This window comes from Trachurus japonicus, chromosome 11 (genome assembly GCF_045865225.1).
Source record: "Trachurus japonicus isolate A0001 chromosome 11, Traja_1.0".
NCBI classification, from domain to species: domain Eukaryota; kingdom Metazoa; phylum Chordata; class Actinopteri; order Carangiformes; family Carangidae; genus Trachurus; species Trachurus japonicus.
The window spans coordinates 4,184,907-4,197,645 of record NC_140917.1 but is presented as its reverse complement, the minus strand read 5'-3'; the positions used below and the strand labels follow the sequence as shown (position 1 = coordinate 4,197,645).

The following is a 12,739-nucleotide window of genomic DNA, read 5'->3' as shown; positions in this document are numbered from 1 at the left end:
GTTAGCTAGGTTCTAATTTTATCCCAAGTTTCTAACTTTAGCTCTGAGTTACTGTTTGGCTAACAACAGGTTGATTGACAACTCTGTCATGGCCTGAGGAGGTCTGTATCATTATGGTCTGTGTTGCCTTCACTGGCACTAAGCAGCTTCCAGGTGGATGGTAGGAACCTCTCTACATGAAAAACTACAAATGTGCTGACTGCTTTACGGCAGACGTCACTTCCCCCTTTCCCCATGTGTTAAAAAGACGGAAGTCGAAGCGAACGCCTTTGTGGGATTAGCCTACCGCTATCATGGCAGAAGCAGCAAGAAAACCAATGACGCTACGCTACACGCTGGTGCTCATGGGAAATGGAGTCTTCCTTCAGGCAAAACACTACCGCTTTGGTCCACTGGCGCCGCCAAACTCAACCAAAACTGAAAGTTCTTAATAGTATTACTTTAAGTTAAGTTTGCTCGTTAAAGCCCAAAGAACTTCTATAAAAAGTCGCTCTTTTATGCTGATGTCTCTGTTTGACCTACAACAGCAAATTAAGCCATCGTTATTTCTAAATGACTCTGAACCTTCGGGAGGCAGCGGTCGGGTCGGTCCACCGGATGCAACAATTTACAGTCATTGAGCATTTAGTTGTTGCTACGCTAGCCAGTAAAAACCAAGCTCAATTTTATTGTTATATTTTCGTCATCATGGCTGATACTGGGACAGGACCATAGACTGTAAAAAGAATGGACGTAGCGTCCGTGACGTCACCCATTGGTTTTGGGGAGTCGTTTTTGTGACTCAAATATGGCGGCCTGAACAGCGCCATGTTGGATTGGCCGGCCGAGAACCCGCCCACTGGCCTCCAAGCAGCCTGTCCCCGGACCGCTCCAGACCTGTCACTCAACGTTTCCGCGCCCTAATTGGCCAGAGTTTTAATCTAATAACAGTAAAACGGTAGAGTTAAAAAAAAATTCACCCCCCTCAGAGTGTGTGCGGGGGTAGAACCTATCGATTGAGACGAAAAAACGTTCTGACACCAGGCTTTTAACATGTTTACTGAGGATGTAAAGTCGGCGATTTTAACATGGGGGTCTATGGGGAATGCTCCCTTCTGACACCAGCCCCCAGAGGAAGCCGGGGGGATTGCAGTTTTTTGAACGCGGAAGTGAGCTTCACTTCTCAGACCGACAACTGCCCCCTTGGACAGAACCCGCAAAGAGAAACATACCGTTTTTGTCCACAGGGGGTCGCCAACATCAACACAAAATGAAAGTTCTTTGTAGTTCTAATTTTAGCTCTGAATTTGGCTAGCAACTTTTAGCTGGTTTCTTTATTCTTCCTCTCAAATGCTGTTCCTCTAATATAATATAGGATCTGAAGCACTTTAAGACCTGTTTATTGTTGGCTTTAGTTTCTAACTTTAATTAATTTTGTTAGCTAGCTGACCTCAGTCCTTTCATTTCCAGTGTTAGCTTGTCATCTCTGGTATAACATGTCACATTGATAGATGTTTAAAGACACTGGTGCTCAGTCATGAACAAAGAGACAGTGAAGGATTAGATTTCACTGACTGCTTTACTACTGTAAACTGTTAACGGGCCAGTTTACTGTCTTTACTGTAGTGGTTCGAAAGCTCGATCTACGCTCTGAAGCCGACGACAGAGGAAAGAAGAAGCAGAAGCAGCAGAAGGTTTGTGAAGAGGCGTCTGACAGGATCTGTTGCAACAGCAGAGATAAAAACGACTTGGCTCGGTCCTCGCTCTCCTGCAGAGCCCTGACATTAACACTCACATCACAACTTCACCAGAAAGTCAGTGAAGCTTTCGACAAGAAATAAGACAAATGGTCCTTTTTCTCAAAAACCTTGAACTGCTGCTTTTTTAAAAATATTAATTTGCCAAGGAGGTACGTTTGTGCCAGAGCAAAAGCTGCAGGCTGAAGTTTGAAGGACGAATGTTTTAGCTCCTGGCAAAGTGATGGGAGACACATGATACTGATCAGCAGCCGACCGTCAGCACCTGCAGAAATATATTATATTACTGCACAGTGGTTTTACACTGGAGGCAGTAAAAACCTTTAAACAAGCAGCTGATTACGTGATAATGTCAAGAAATAGCCAAGAAATAACAATTAATTGCGTAGTTGTGTCAAGAAATGTTTTTCATAAAGGTAAAAGATTACACATGCTTTTCATGCTATGAATTTTTTTTGGGAAAGGCCAGAATTTTTCTCCACCAAGTCGTTGCAATTGACCGATATTTCTGGGCTGTTTCTACGCAATCAATCGTTATTTCTTGGCTGTTTCTAGACACTGTGATGCAATTACTTGTTATTTCTTTGCTATTTCTTGACATTATCACCTGATTAGTGGCCTGTAAATTAAAGGAATAGTTCACCAAAAAATGAAATAGACTCCCCCTCATGCTGATGAATACTCCAGAGTAGTTTTTTATTCCTCAAAGTGCATTATGTTGGTGTTTGTATGTCTGACTGTTTTGCAGCCCAAACTAATGACAATTTTCTGTCCTTGCGATAGACAATAAAGACAAAATTTTTTGAATTGAATTGAATTGAGACCCGGGAGGCCGGTTCGTAGTCCCACGAAAACTTTATATGAGAGTAATAGGGCCCGACACAAAAAGGTCAATAAAACTACACAAAAACCATTTAATATTCCTCCACACTGCTCGTCCACTGCAATCCAAGTGTCCTGAAGGGAGATAGTCCAGACTTTACTGGAAACAACGTCATTTAGGCAAGTCTGGTCACGTCCGCGTGCGCCGTGTTAACGTGCACTAGGCAAATTCAACACAGGACTGTTTAGGCTGTAAAAATGTCCTAAATGAGGTAGTTTCCAGTAAACTCTGGACTATCTCCCTTCAGGACACTTGGATTGCAGTAGACGAGCAGTGTGGAGGAATATTAAATGATTTTTGTATAGTTTTATGGACATTTTTGTGTCGGGCCCTATTACTCTCATATAAAGTTTTGGTTGGACTACGAACCGGCCTCCCGGGTCTCCAGATGCACTTTGAGGAATAAAAAACTACTCCGGAGTATTCATCAGCATGAGGGGGAGGCACTAATGACTGAATTTCATTTTTTGGTAACTATTCCTTTAATTTACAGGCTGCTAATCAGGTGATAATGTTAAGAAACAGCCAAGAAATAACAAGTAATTGCATCATAATGTCTAGAAATAGCCAAGAACGATCGGTCAATTGCAACGACTTGGTGGTGAAAAATTCTGGCCTTTCCCAAAAAATTCATAGCATGAAAAGCATGTGTAATCTTTTACCTTTATGAAAAATATTTCTTGACATAAGTACGCAATTAATTGTTATTTCTTGGCTATTTCTTGACATTATCACGTAATTGGTCACTAATGACTGAATTTCATTTTTTTGGTGAACTATTCCTTTAAAGGGTTACCGCTGCTGGACGAGTTTTCCTCCTTGATCGTTGTTTCCTGGATAAAAGCATCATCTTGTAAACATTGACGTCACTCACCGTCGTCCAGGTACATCTGGTCCAGCTCCTGCGGCTCCTGTTTGATGCTGACGGTCAGCGTGGGGGGGCTGCCGTCCCCCTGAGGGGGGGCTCGCCCTCGCTCCGCTCCTTTGGGCGGCGGCGGCGGCTGCTGCTGCTGCTGCTGCTGCTGGGCCGGGCTGGTGCTGCCACTGGGGGTCAGGCAGTGGGCCGGGGAGAAGGGGCCGTCGGTGGGGGTGGAGGGCTGGGAGGTGGGCGAGGAGGAGGAGGAGCTGCTGCTGGGGGGGTAGAGGCTGGGCAGCGTGTAGCGGCCGGGGGGGGCCTCCTGGATGATGGAGACGTGGGGCAGCGCCGACTGCATGGGGGGGGGGCAGAGGTTGGTAGAGTAGACAAACATTTTACTCAACCAGAATCAGAACTGTTTTATTGCCAAGAGCGGTAAAGGTCAGTTTACAGCACAAGGAACTGCAAAAACTCAAAATCTTTCCAAGAATATTTGTCGTATTTCTTGTCAAAATGTCTCATTTCTAGTCAAAACTAAACTCTTTCCACTTAAAATAAGACTCATCACCTAAAAATTAACTTGTTTTTAGATCATTTTCACTTGTTTCAAACTAATTTTCACTTGAAATAAGTAGAAAAATCTGCCAGTGAAAGCAAATTTTTTTGTGCTTGTAATAAGGAAGAAAAACTTACTCCACTATCAGATTTTTCTACTTATTTCAAGTGAAAATCTGCTTGAAAGAAGTAAAAAGTGTCTAAAAACAAGCTACTTTTCAATGTGATGAGTCTTCTTATCGTATAATGAGATTTGTTTTGACTAGAAATTACATTTTTGACTGGAAATAAGACAAATATTCTTGGTAAGATTTTCTAGAAAGAAAATCTTAAGAAATCTTAAGAAAATCTTACCAAGAATATTTGTCTTATTTCTAGTCAAAACAAATCTCATTCTACTTAAAATAAGACTCACCACATTAAAAAGTAGCTTGTTTTTAGACACTTTTTACTTCTTTCAAGCAGATTTTCACTTGAAATAAGTAGAAAAATCTGATAGTGGAGCAAGTTTTTCTTCCTTATTACAAGCACAAAAAACTTGCTTTCACTGGCAGATTTTTCTACTTATTTCAAGTGAAAATTTGTTTAAAACAAATGAAAATGATCTAAAAACAAGTTAATTTTTAGGTGATGAGTCTTTATAGATTTTAAATGAAAAGAGATTAGTTGACTAGAAATGAGACATTTTGACAACAAATACGACAAATATTCTTGGAAAGATTTTGAGTTTTTGGCAGTGAGTACTGAGTAACTGCTGAGTACCAAACCTCTGATTTGTTAGTTTAATGATCAGCGCATGAATGTAGGTCTAATCAAATACACAAAAATATAATAGCAATGAAAAAATTCAGATATTGCCAAAGAAAAACATTTAACAACTAAGACAATATGACAAGTAAAATAAATTAAGACAAATTCAGCCACAATAATTTGCATAGGCCTATACTTGCATACAGAGGTCTATGAACTGTCCATAAACTCTTTCTTCACAAATATACTCAAGTAAAAGTAAAAACTACATGCTGCATTGAAACTACAGTACTCTTAGAAGTACAATTTATCCAAAAAGTTTCTCAAGTAAATGTAACGGAGTAAATGGAGCGTGTTACTACCGACCTTGGAGAAGGGCGAGGGCGACAGGTCGTGCAGTTTGGGGCTGGTGCTCGGTGAGGAAGAGGAGGGCAGCGAGGAAGGCTTGGCCGTCAGTCTCTGCTGGCCGACAGGATAAGCTCCGCCCACGTGGCACGGCGGCGGCGGCGGCGGCCTGGGGAGGTCGGAGGTCACCATCATCGCCGGGGCCAAGACCTGCGAGGGGAAGTACGGCTTCGGGTGCAGGGCCAGAGACGGAGCGTGCTGGGTGCACAACAACGGAGCGTCGTAGTCGTCATGAGGCTCCGTCTTTATCGTTGGAACTGAGGAGGAAGAGGAGGATTTAATTATTTATTTATTTATTTAAGACTTTATTTTGAACATGTAGGGTCGTTTAAAAAAAGACAAAAAGCAAAAAACAAAACAAATAGTAATAGAAAACCAATTATATTCATCAACACTCTTAACATGCTCGAAAGGGAGAAGGAAGAAGTAAAAAAAAAACTTATATGAACCTGTTTCTTGTCCTTTTTATCATATTATCTGGCAACTGGGGGCGGGACTAGATCAGCTTTTGCTTCTCCCGCTTTCCCTTTCGGCCATGTGTATTGTATTATTTGAACTAAGATGAAGTGTGATGATGATGATTTAAATTGACATGCCCGAAATAAACAAATTGATTGATTGATTGAACCTCTAATAGTTATTGTAAATATTACTTAAAGGGATAGTTCAACATTTTGGCAAATTGTCCCATTGCCATAATCCCTATAGTCATAGCAGTAGGTTCGTTACCTTTATTTGTCGGTGCAAGCTATTTTTAGAACGGCGGAGCAGAGCCGTGAGCTGCTCAGGGCTATGCTATGGAGGCTAAGGGAATTTCTTGGTTTCCCTCATCAAACTCATCAAATACACAATCCCAAAACTCCAAAACGCTGTTGTGGACAAGTTGTGACCTGCACAATCACCACGCTATGAGATAATAATGGAACGTTACGAAATTTTCAAGGTAAATACAGGGTAAATACAGAGTCTGCTTGCTGAAAAACTGCAACGCACATCAGCGGTTTTGCATGAATTTCCCTCTAAAACAACTCTGTCTGGTAACGTTGTGTTATTATCTCATAGCGTGGTGAATGTGCAGCTCACAACTTGACCATGACAGCGATTTTGAGTTGTTGGATTGTGTATTTGATGAGTTTGATGAGGGAAACCAAGAAATTCCCTTAGCCTCCATAGCATAACCCTGAGCAGCCTGCCGCTCCGCTCTGCCGTTCTAAAAATAGCTTGCATCGACAATTAAAGGTAACGAACCGACTGCTATGACTATAGCGATTATGGCAATGGCAATGGCCAATTTGCCAAAATGTTGAACTATCCCTTTAACATGCACGAAAGGGAGTAGGAAGAAGTTAAAAAAAAAACTTATATGAACCTGTTTCTTGTCCTTTTTATCATATTATCTGGCAAGTGGCAACCTCTAAATATTACTTAACAATATATCAAAAAAAATGTAAAAAAAATATACAGATCTATTTGAGATGCACATACACCCATATAAATATCTATATACATTCATATTCAGCCAATATGTCTCCATATACATCCCATATAGGCTACACCCACATCTAAATGCAAATCCAAATTCATATACACACATTTACACTCTCATTCTTCACCCATCCACCTTGTTAAAATGACCCCCTCTCTTGTGTTTCAGCGTTGCTACTTAAAGGGACATTCCGGCGTAAATGTAACCCATGCTCTAACGCACCCATAGACTGTATATAAAAGAGGTTGCCACTTGATCGCACCATGAAACCGAGTAGAAAACCCCCTCGAGAGATGAAGTTTGCCGACTGCAAACCTCTCGAGATGTAGCGACTTCAGCAAAGATGGCGTGATAGCAAAACACTGCTGTCTATGGAGCCAAGAGCCAAACGCCATAAAAAGAGCCACAAATAACACTCAGAACAGCACCAAACTTCATCAACAGTACAAACAGGGTCCCATCCCATAATACGAGGCATCAAATTCCTGCTGGCTTTGCTCGTTTCTATTGAAAAGAGACGAAAACACACAAACTCACCCACTCTCCTCCTCCAGCTGCTTCCTACTGATGCAGAAGCCCTGACGAGTCGATCACCGAGTGCAGTAGAAAAGTAAAGAGTCCAGAGACGTTTAGTTCCTAAACTGCAGCAGCTTTTCTGACTGTGACAGTTTGATCAACTCATTAACTGTTCATTTCTCTGTTTAACACTTAATAGTTATTGTTAGAAACAGAGAGGAACACTGATGCACTCGGTGATCGACTCGTCAGGGCTTCTGCATCAGTAGGAAGCAGCTGGAGGAGGAGAGTGGGTGAGTTGTGTTTTGGTCTCTTTTCAATAGAAACCAGGCAAAGCTAGCAGTTGTTTCATGCCTCGTATTATGGGATGGGACCCTGTTTGTAATGTTAATGAAGTTTGGTGCTGTTCTGAACATTATTTCTGGCTTTTTTGACGGCGTTTGGCTCTTGGCTCCATAGACAGCAGTGTGTTTGCTATCGTGCCGTCTTTGCTGAAGTCGCTACAACTAAAGAAGTTTGCGATCGGCCAACTTCATCTCTCGAGGGGGGTTCTACTCGGTCTCACGGCGTGTTAAAGCAGATATCAGTGGAATGTTTTTGTTAAAGCAGATATCAGTGGAATGTTTTTGTTAATATAAGTCCTAAATAGTCCTATTTTCCGTCAGCAATCACTTACATGAAGTATTTCAGCCTAAACACGAGTCTCTCCGTCACTCTGCTCTGCTGTAACCCGAGGAGAAAATTTTCCTTGTGGGATACAAGTGTTATCCAATGAGGGGAGAGAACGGCATGAAGGGCTGTGTGTGCAGCCAAGGGATGCGCGTGAATGTGGTGACGTAGCACGAGGACCAATTGATGCCTGACAAGGGCGGGGGCTGCTAACTCATGGTGCGTTCAAGGAAGCTCGTACTTTGTGTTTTTCCTTCCTGTGAAGTCATACCAGTTCGATCTGGTACGAGTTCACGGGTCGGAAGTTACGAGTGGCCGTTATAGGGAACTTTCACAGACAACAGGACGGTAAAAACACGAGCTACGGGTTACCTGGAACGCTACCAAGTCGTAGTTGTGACTTGAAGCTGTAACTTACGGTTTCAAAAGCCTGCCTTGAACACAGCATTAGCCGAAACGGCCGTGCCGCTGTTATCTGCTTTAAAGCATGGGTTACATTTATGTCGGAATATCCCTTTAAATTGAGATACAAGAGCTCTTTCTTGTTGTTCGTAAATCTGAATTTTTAAGTTGAGATGTCCCTTTAAATTACAGCCACGCTCTTTTTCCAAAAAACATTTTCTGTACTATGTGTCAAATAATAGTTTATAACACAGGCCTTGAACATAACTTGTGCAATTTGAGAATGGATGAAGAGGAAGAGGAGGAAGAGGGGGATGATGAAGAGGAGGGAGAGGCAGAACAGAAGGAGGAAAAGCTAAATGAGTAAACACATATTCCAACCTTCCTGCGAAGTGTGAGTGAGTGTGTGGGTTTGTGGCTAGGAGACCCGCTGCCAAACAAACACTCTTCATCAATGAGTCTCTGTGTCTGAGCCTGAACTCACCCGTCCTCACCCCTCCCTCCTCACCCCACCCCACCCCGCTGCAAATATTCACCAAACCAGAAAAGAAAGAGGGGGAAAAAAAGAAAAAAAGAGAGGAGAGGAGAGGAGGGATGAGTCATCAGTCCAGAAACATCCAGCAGCTTCTACAATAAAAGCTCTATTTTCTTTGGAGGCCGCTCTGGTGCTAATATCCATTAAACGTGTGATATGAAATATGCAGCTCCGGCTTCTTCTTCTTACGGCCTCAAGTCATTAAAAATAAATTACTGCTGCAGAACAGTCGAACAGAGCTGCTGCTTGCTGCCTTTCCTGCCCTGCTCTGCTCTGCTCTGCCTGCTTCTTAAAAAACCCAACCAGATTCATGCTGGAGGAGACAAAATGGCAGCCGCGGGGCGTTTGTGGACTGTGGTTATTGTACGAGCTGCCGAGTTCAAACGAGGCGGGGCCTGTTCTCGGTCTCTGTGTGATGTTGGCGCCCAACCCGCCACACCAACCCGCCCGCCAAACCCGCCAAACCCGCCGCCGCTGCTGCAGATTCCAGCGCAGCAACATGTTGGACAGTGAGCTTTGAAATGTGGGCCATCATCATCATCATCATCATCATCATCGGCGGCTCGTGACACGACGACATCGCTCTTATATAACGAGCGAGAGCGACGACCTGCAGCTCCATCAGACGCAGGGCCGTTGTATAGGGGAGAAAGGTGATGATAACTCCAGGGGCCCAGCGCCCAGTGGGGCCCATAAAAAACCCCAGTAGTCTAATCTTTGTATGACTGATTTATTCTGCGTAAGACCCTGACTAATACTCATAGTAGCTACACTGTAAAAACTCAACATCTTTCCAAGAATATTTGTCTTATTTCTTGTCCAAATGTCTCATTTCTAGTCAAAACTAATCTCTTTCCACTTAAAATAAGACTCATTACCTAAAAATTAACTTGTTTTTAGATCATTTTCACTTAAATTCACAATAAATAGAAAAATCTGCCAGTGAAAGTAAGTTTTTTGTGCTTGTAATAAGGAAGAATTGCTCCACTATCAGATTTTTTCTACTTATTCCAAGTGAAAATCTGCTTGAAAGGAGTAAAAAGCGTCTAAAGACAAGCTACTTTTAATATGATGTGTCTTATTTTAAGTATAATGATATTTGTTTTGACTAGAAATTACATTTTGACTAGAAATAAGACAAATATTCTTGCTAAGATACTTGAGTTTTTGCAGTGTAATGCTGCATTAGCATCAAAACAAAGAAGGCTAAATAAAAAACGATAATACATATGTAGTCTAAGAAAAAAAGAGGAAAAGTGGGAGGGGCCCACTTTAGTATTCTTTAAGGGGGCCCAGAATTCCTAGCAACGGCCCTGATCAGACGCATCGCTGCACTGGATCCATTTCCTGTGTTCACGGCCGCGGTGAAGCTGAAGCTGAAGCTGCTTCACATCAAAACACTGAGCATGTGTTTGAAATCAAAGCTGGAGTCGTAAAAAAAAAAAAAAAGAAAAGAAAAAACATATTGATCATATTAGAGGAAATACATCCGAGGTCGCAGCAGCTTCGCTTCAGTCTGTGGAGACTTTCAATTACAGCTACACTGACTGACTCCTGCTGCTGCTGCTGCTGCTGCTGAGCCTGGAAATACCACGTAGATCCAACCGTCGCTATAACACAGGCTGTTTGGATAAATTATCAAACTATGATTTGATGTATTTTCATAAAAATAATAATAAAGTTCAAAGTTAAATCACAGTCACCTCAGACAAAGTCCAAATGTTATTATGATGTTATTATGTCACGATGTTACGCTCTATTTCTCATGTCTTTTTCTATTTCTATTCATTGTGTTTCTTTGAGGCTCGAGTTCAAATTACGTTTTTTCATGTTTGCATTAGTTGCCAAAATGTTGAACTATCCCTTTAAACAGTAACTCCATTCAGATCATATTTGTCTTCCTAGACAAATATGATCTGAATGGAGTTACTGTTTAAAGGGATAGTTCAACATTTTGGCATATTGTCCCATTGCCATAATCCCTATAGTCATAGCAGTAGGTTCGTTACCTTTAATTGTCGGTGCAAGCTATTTTTAGAACGGCGGAGCAGAGCCGTGAGCTGCTCAGAGCTACGCTACGGAGGCTCATTATGGGATTTCTTGGTTTCCCTCATCAAACTCATCAAATACACAATCCAACAACTCCACAACGCTCTGGTGGACAAGTTGTGACCTGCACATTCACCACGCTATGAGATAATAACACAAATTCATGCAAAACCGCTGATGCACGTTGCCTTCAGGGACAGTTTTTCATTAAGCAGTCTCTGCATTTTGCCAAAATGTTGAACTATCCCTTTAAATGATGTAGTGTTTCTTTAAAATAAACTCTAAAAAAAATACACTACTGAGGCTTCTGGAGTTGTTTTTGTGAGAAAATCTTACTTCCGCATGTTTTAGTGGATATAAAAACGGTTTAAAATAAAATGTTTATACAACTTTTATGATTGAATTACAAAATTATCATAATATAAAGTTAAAAATGTGTAATTGTCCTTTTATTTCCTGCTACAGAGATTTTTTTTCTCAGGGTTTTTATTCTGGGTGATGAAGATGCTGATGTTAAAGTTAAAATCTGTGACTTTTTCACTTTTTCAACATTGAAATGTGTAGATTTATGTTCTTTACAGTATTACCGCCGTATATTATCCTCTATGTCACCTCTGATTGGTCGCCTGTCAGTGATGTCACACCCTCAGTGGTTTTGATTTAAAACCAGTTGAAGATTAAAAAAGGTCTGTAGCTGTAACGCTCTGCTGTATGTTTTACTGTATCACATGTTGATGACTGGATCAAATCTACTTTTACTTTTTCCTGCCTGTGCACTTTTTTTTTTTAGGTTTTATTTGTGTTTGTTTTTGTTTTTCTCGTCTCCTCTCTGCGCCAGGAGGACGACGCTGTCTGTCTCTCAAAAAACAGATATTTCTGTTTCTCAGGGTGTTCCCGGCTAAAAAAAGCAACTAATTAGACTTTTAAAAAAAAAGAAAAGAGAGTGAAACTAGGACGCGTCACTCTGAACTGAAGCCTCCACTGTCAACAGCTGTAAAAGAGGAACTGCGAGCGACGGGGATGGTTGCACCGACCGCAGCGCTTAAAAATAGCTCACACACCCCTATTCTGGGCCTGTGTGGAGGAAGTGTGTGTCTGCCTGTGGAGGAGGAGGAGGAGGAGGAGGAGGAGGAGGAGGAGGAGGAGGAGGAGAGGCAGATGCACGGATGAAAAGAAAAGAAAAGCAGCAACAGAAGAAGAAGAAGAAGGAGAAAAAGAAGAAAGTGTGAATGTTGGTCTCGCCACAGAGCAGCAGCGGAGCGCGGAGCTTCAGCTACTGTAGCTACGTCGTCCTGAAATAAACCTGCAGCCGCCGTCGACACCTGCAGCCACGCAGGAAACACACAGAACTGAGCTCAGATCAGTTTTTCCACCGCTGCATTTTCTCACTGTTCAGGAGACACTGACCAGACGAGCTGCACCCCCCCCCCCCCCACCCCACTCCCCCCATCCCCAGTCTTACACTGCAAAACCAGGAACATATGTCTTATTTCTAGTCAAAATAAATCTCATTCTACTTAAAATAAGACTCATCACATAAAAAGTAGCTTGTTTTTAGACACTTTTTACTTCTTTCAAACAGATTTTCACTTGAAATAAGTAGAAAAATCTGATATTGGAGCAAGTTTTTCTTCCTTATTACAAGCACAGAAAACTTGTTTTCACTGGCAGATTTTTCTACTTATTTCAATTGGTGATGAGTCTAATTTTATGCACTGCAAAAACTCAACATCTTTCCAAGAATATTTGTCTTATTTCTTGTCAAGTAATCTCTTTCCACTTAAAATAAGACTCATCACCTAAAAATTAACTTGTTTTTAGATAATTTTCATTTGTTTCAAACTAATTTTCAGTTGAAATCAGTAGAAAAATCTGCCAGTAAAAGCAAGATTTTTGT

General features: G+C 41.6%; 2 protein-coding genes across 2 annotated transcripts in view; one reads left to right on the top strand and one right to left on the bottom strand.

The window, feature by feature from the left end:
• mbpa (myelin basic protein a) overlaps positions 1-12,739 on the top strand; it is a 354,691-nt gene that overhangs the window by 88,249 nt on the left and 253,703 nt on the right. The gene's annotated exons all lie outside the window — the stretch shown is intronic.
• The window catches only part of nfatc1 (nuclear factor of activated T cells 1), a 76,759-nt gene that overhangs the window by 14,192 nt on the left and 49,828 nt on the right, over positions 1-12,739 (bottom strand). Inside the window, exons 9-10 of the mRNA XM_085790717.1 lie at positions 5,125-5,442; positions 3,494-3,838 (exon numbers count right to left, since the gene is read on the bottom strand). Coding sequence (XP_085646843.1) covers positions 3,494-3,838; positions 5,125-5,442 — 663 coding nt within the window. The remainder of the gene's footprint in view (positions 1-3,493; positions 3,839-5,124; positions 5,443-12,739) is intronic.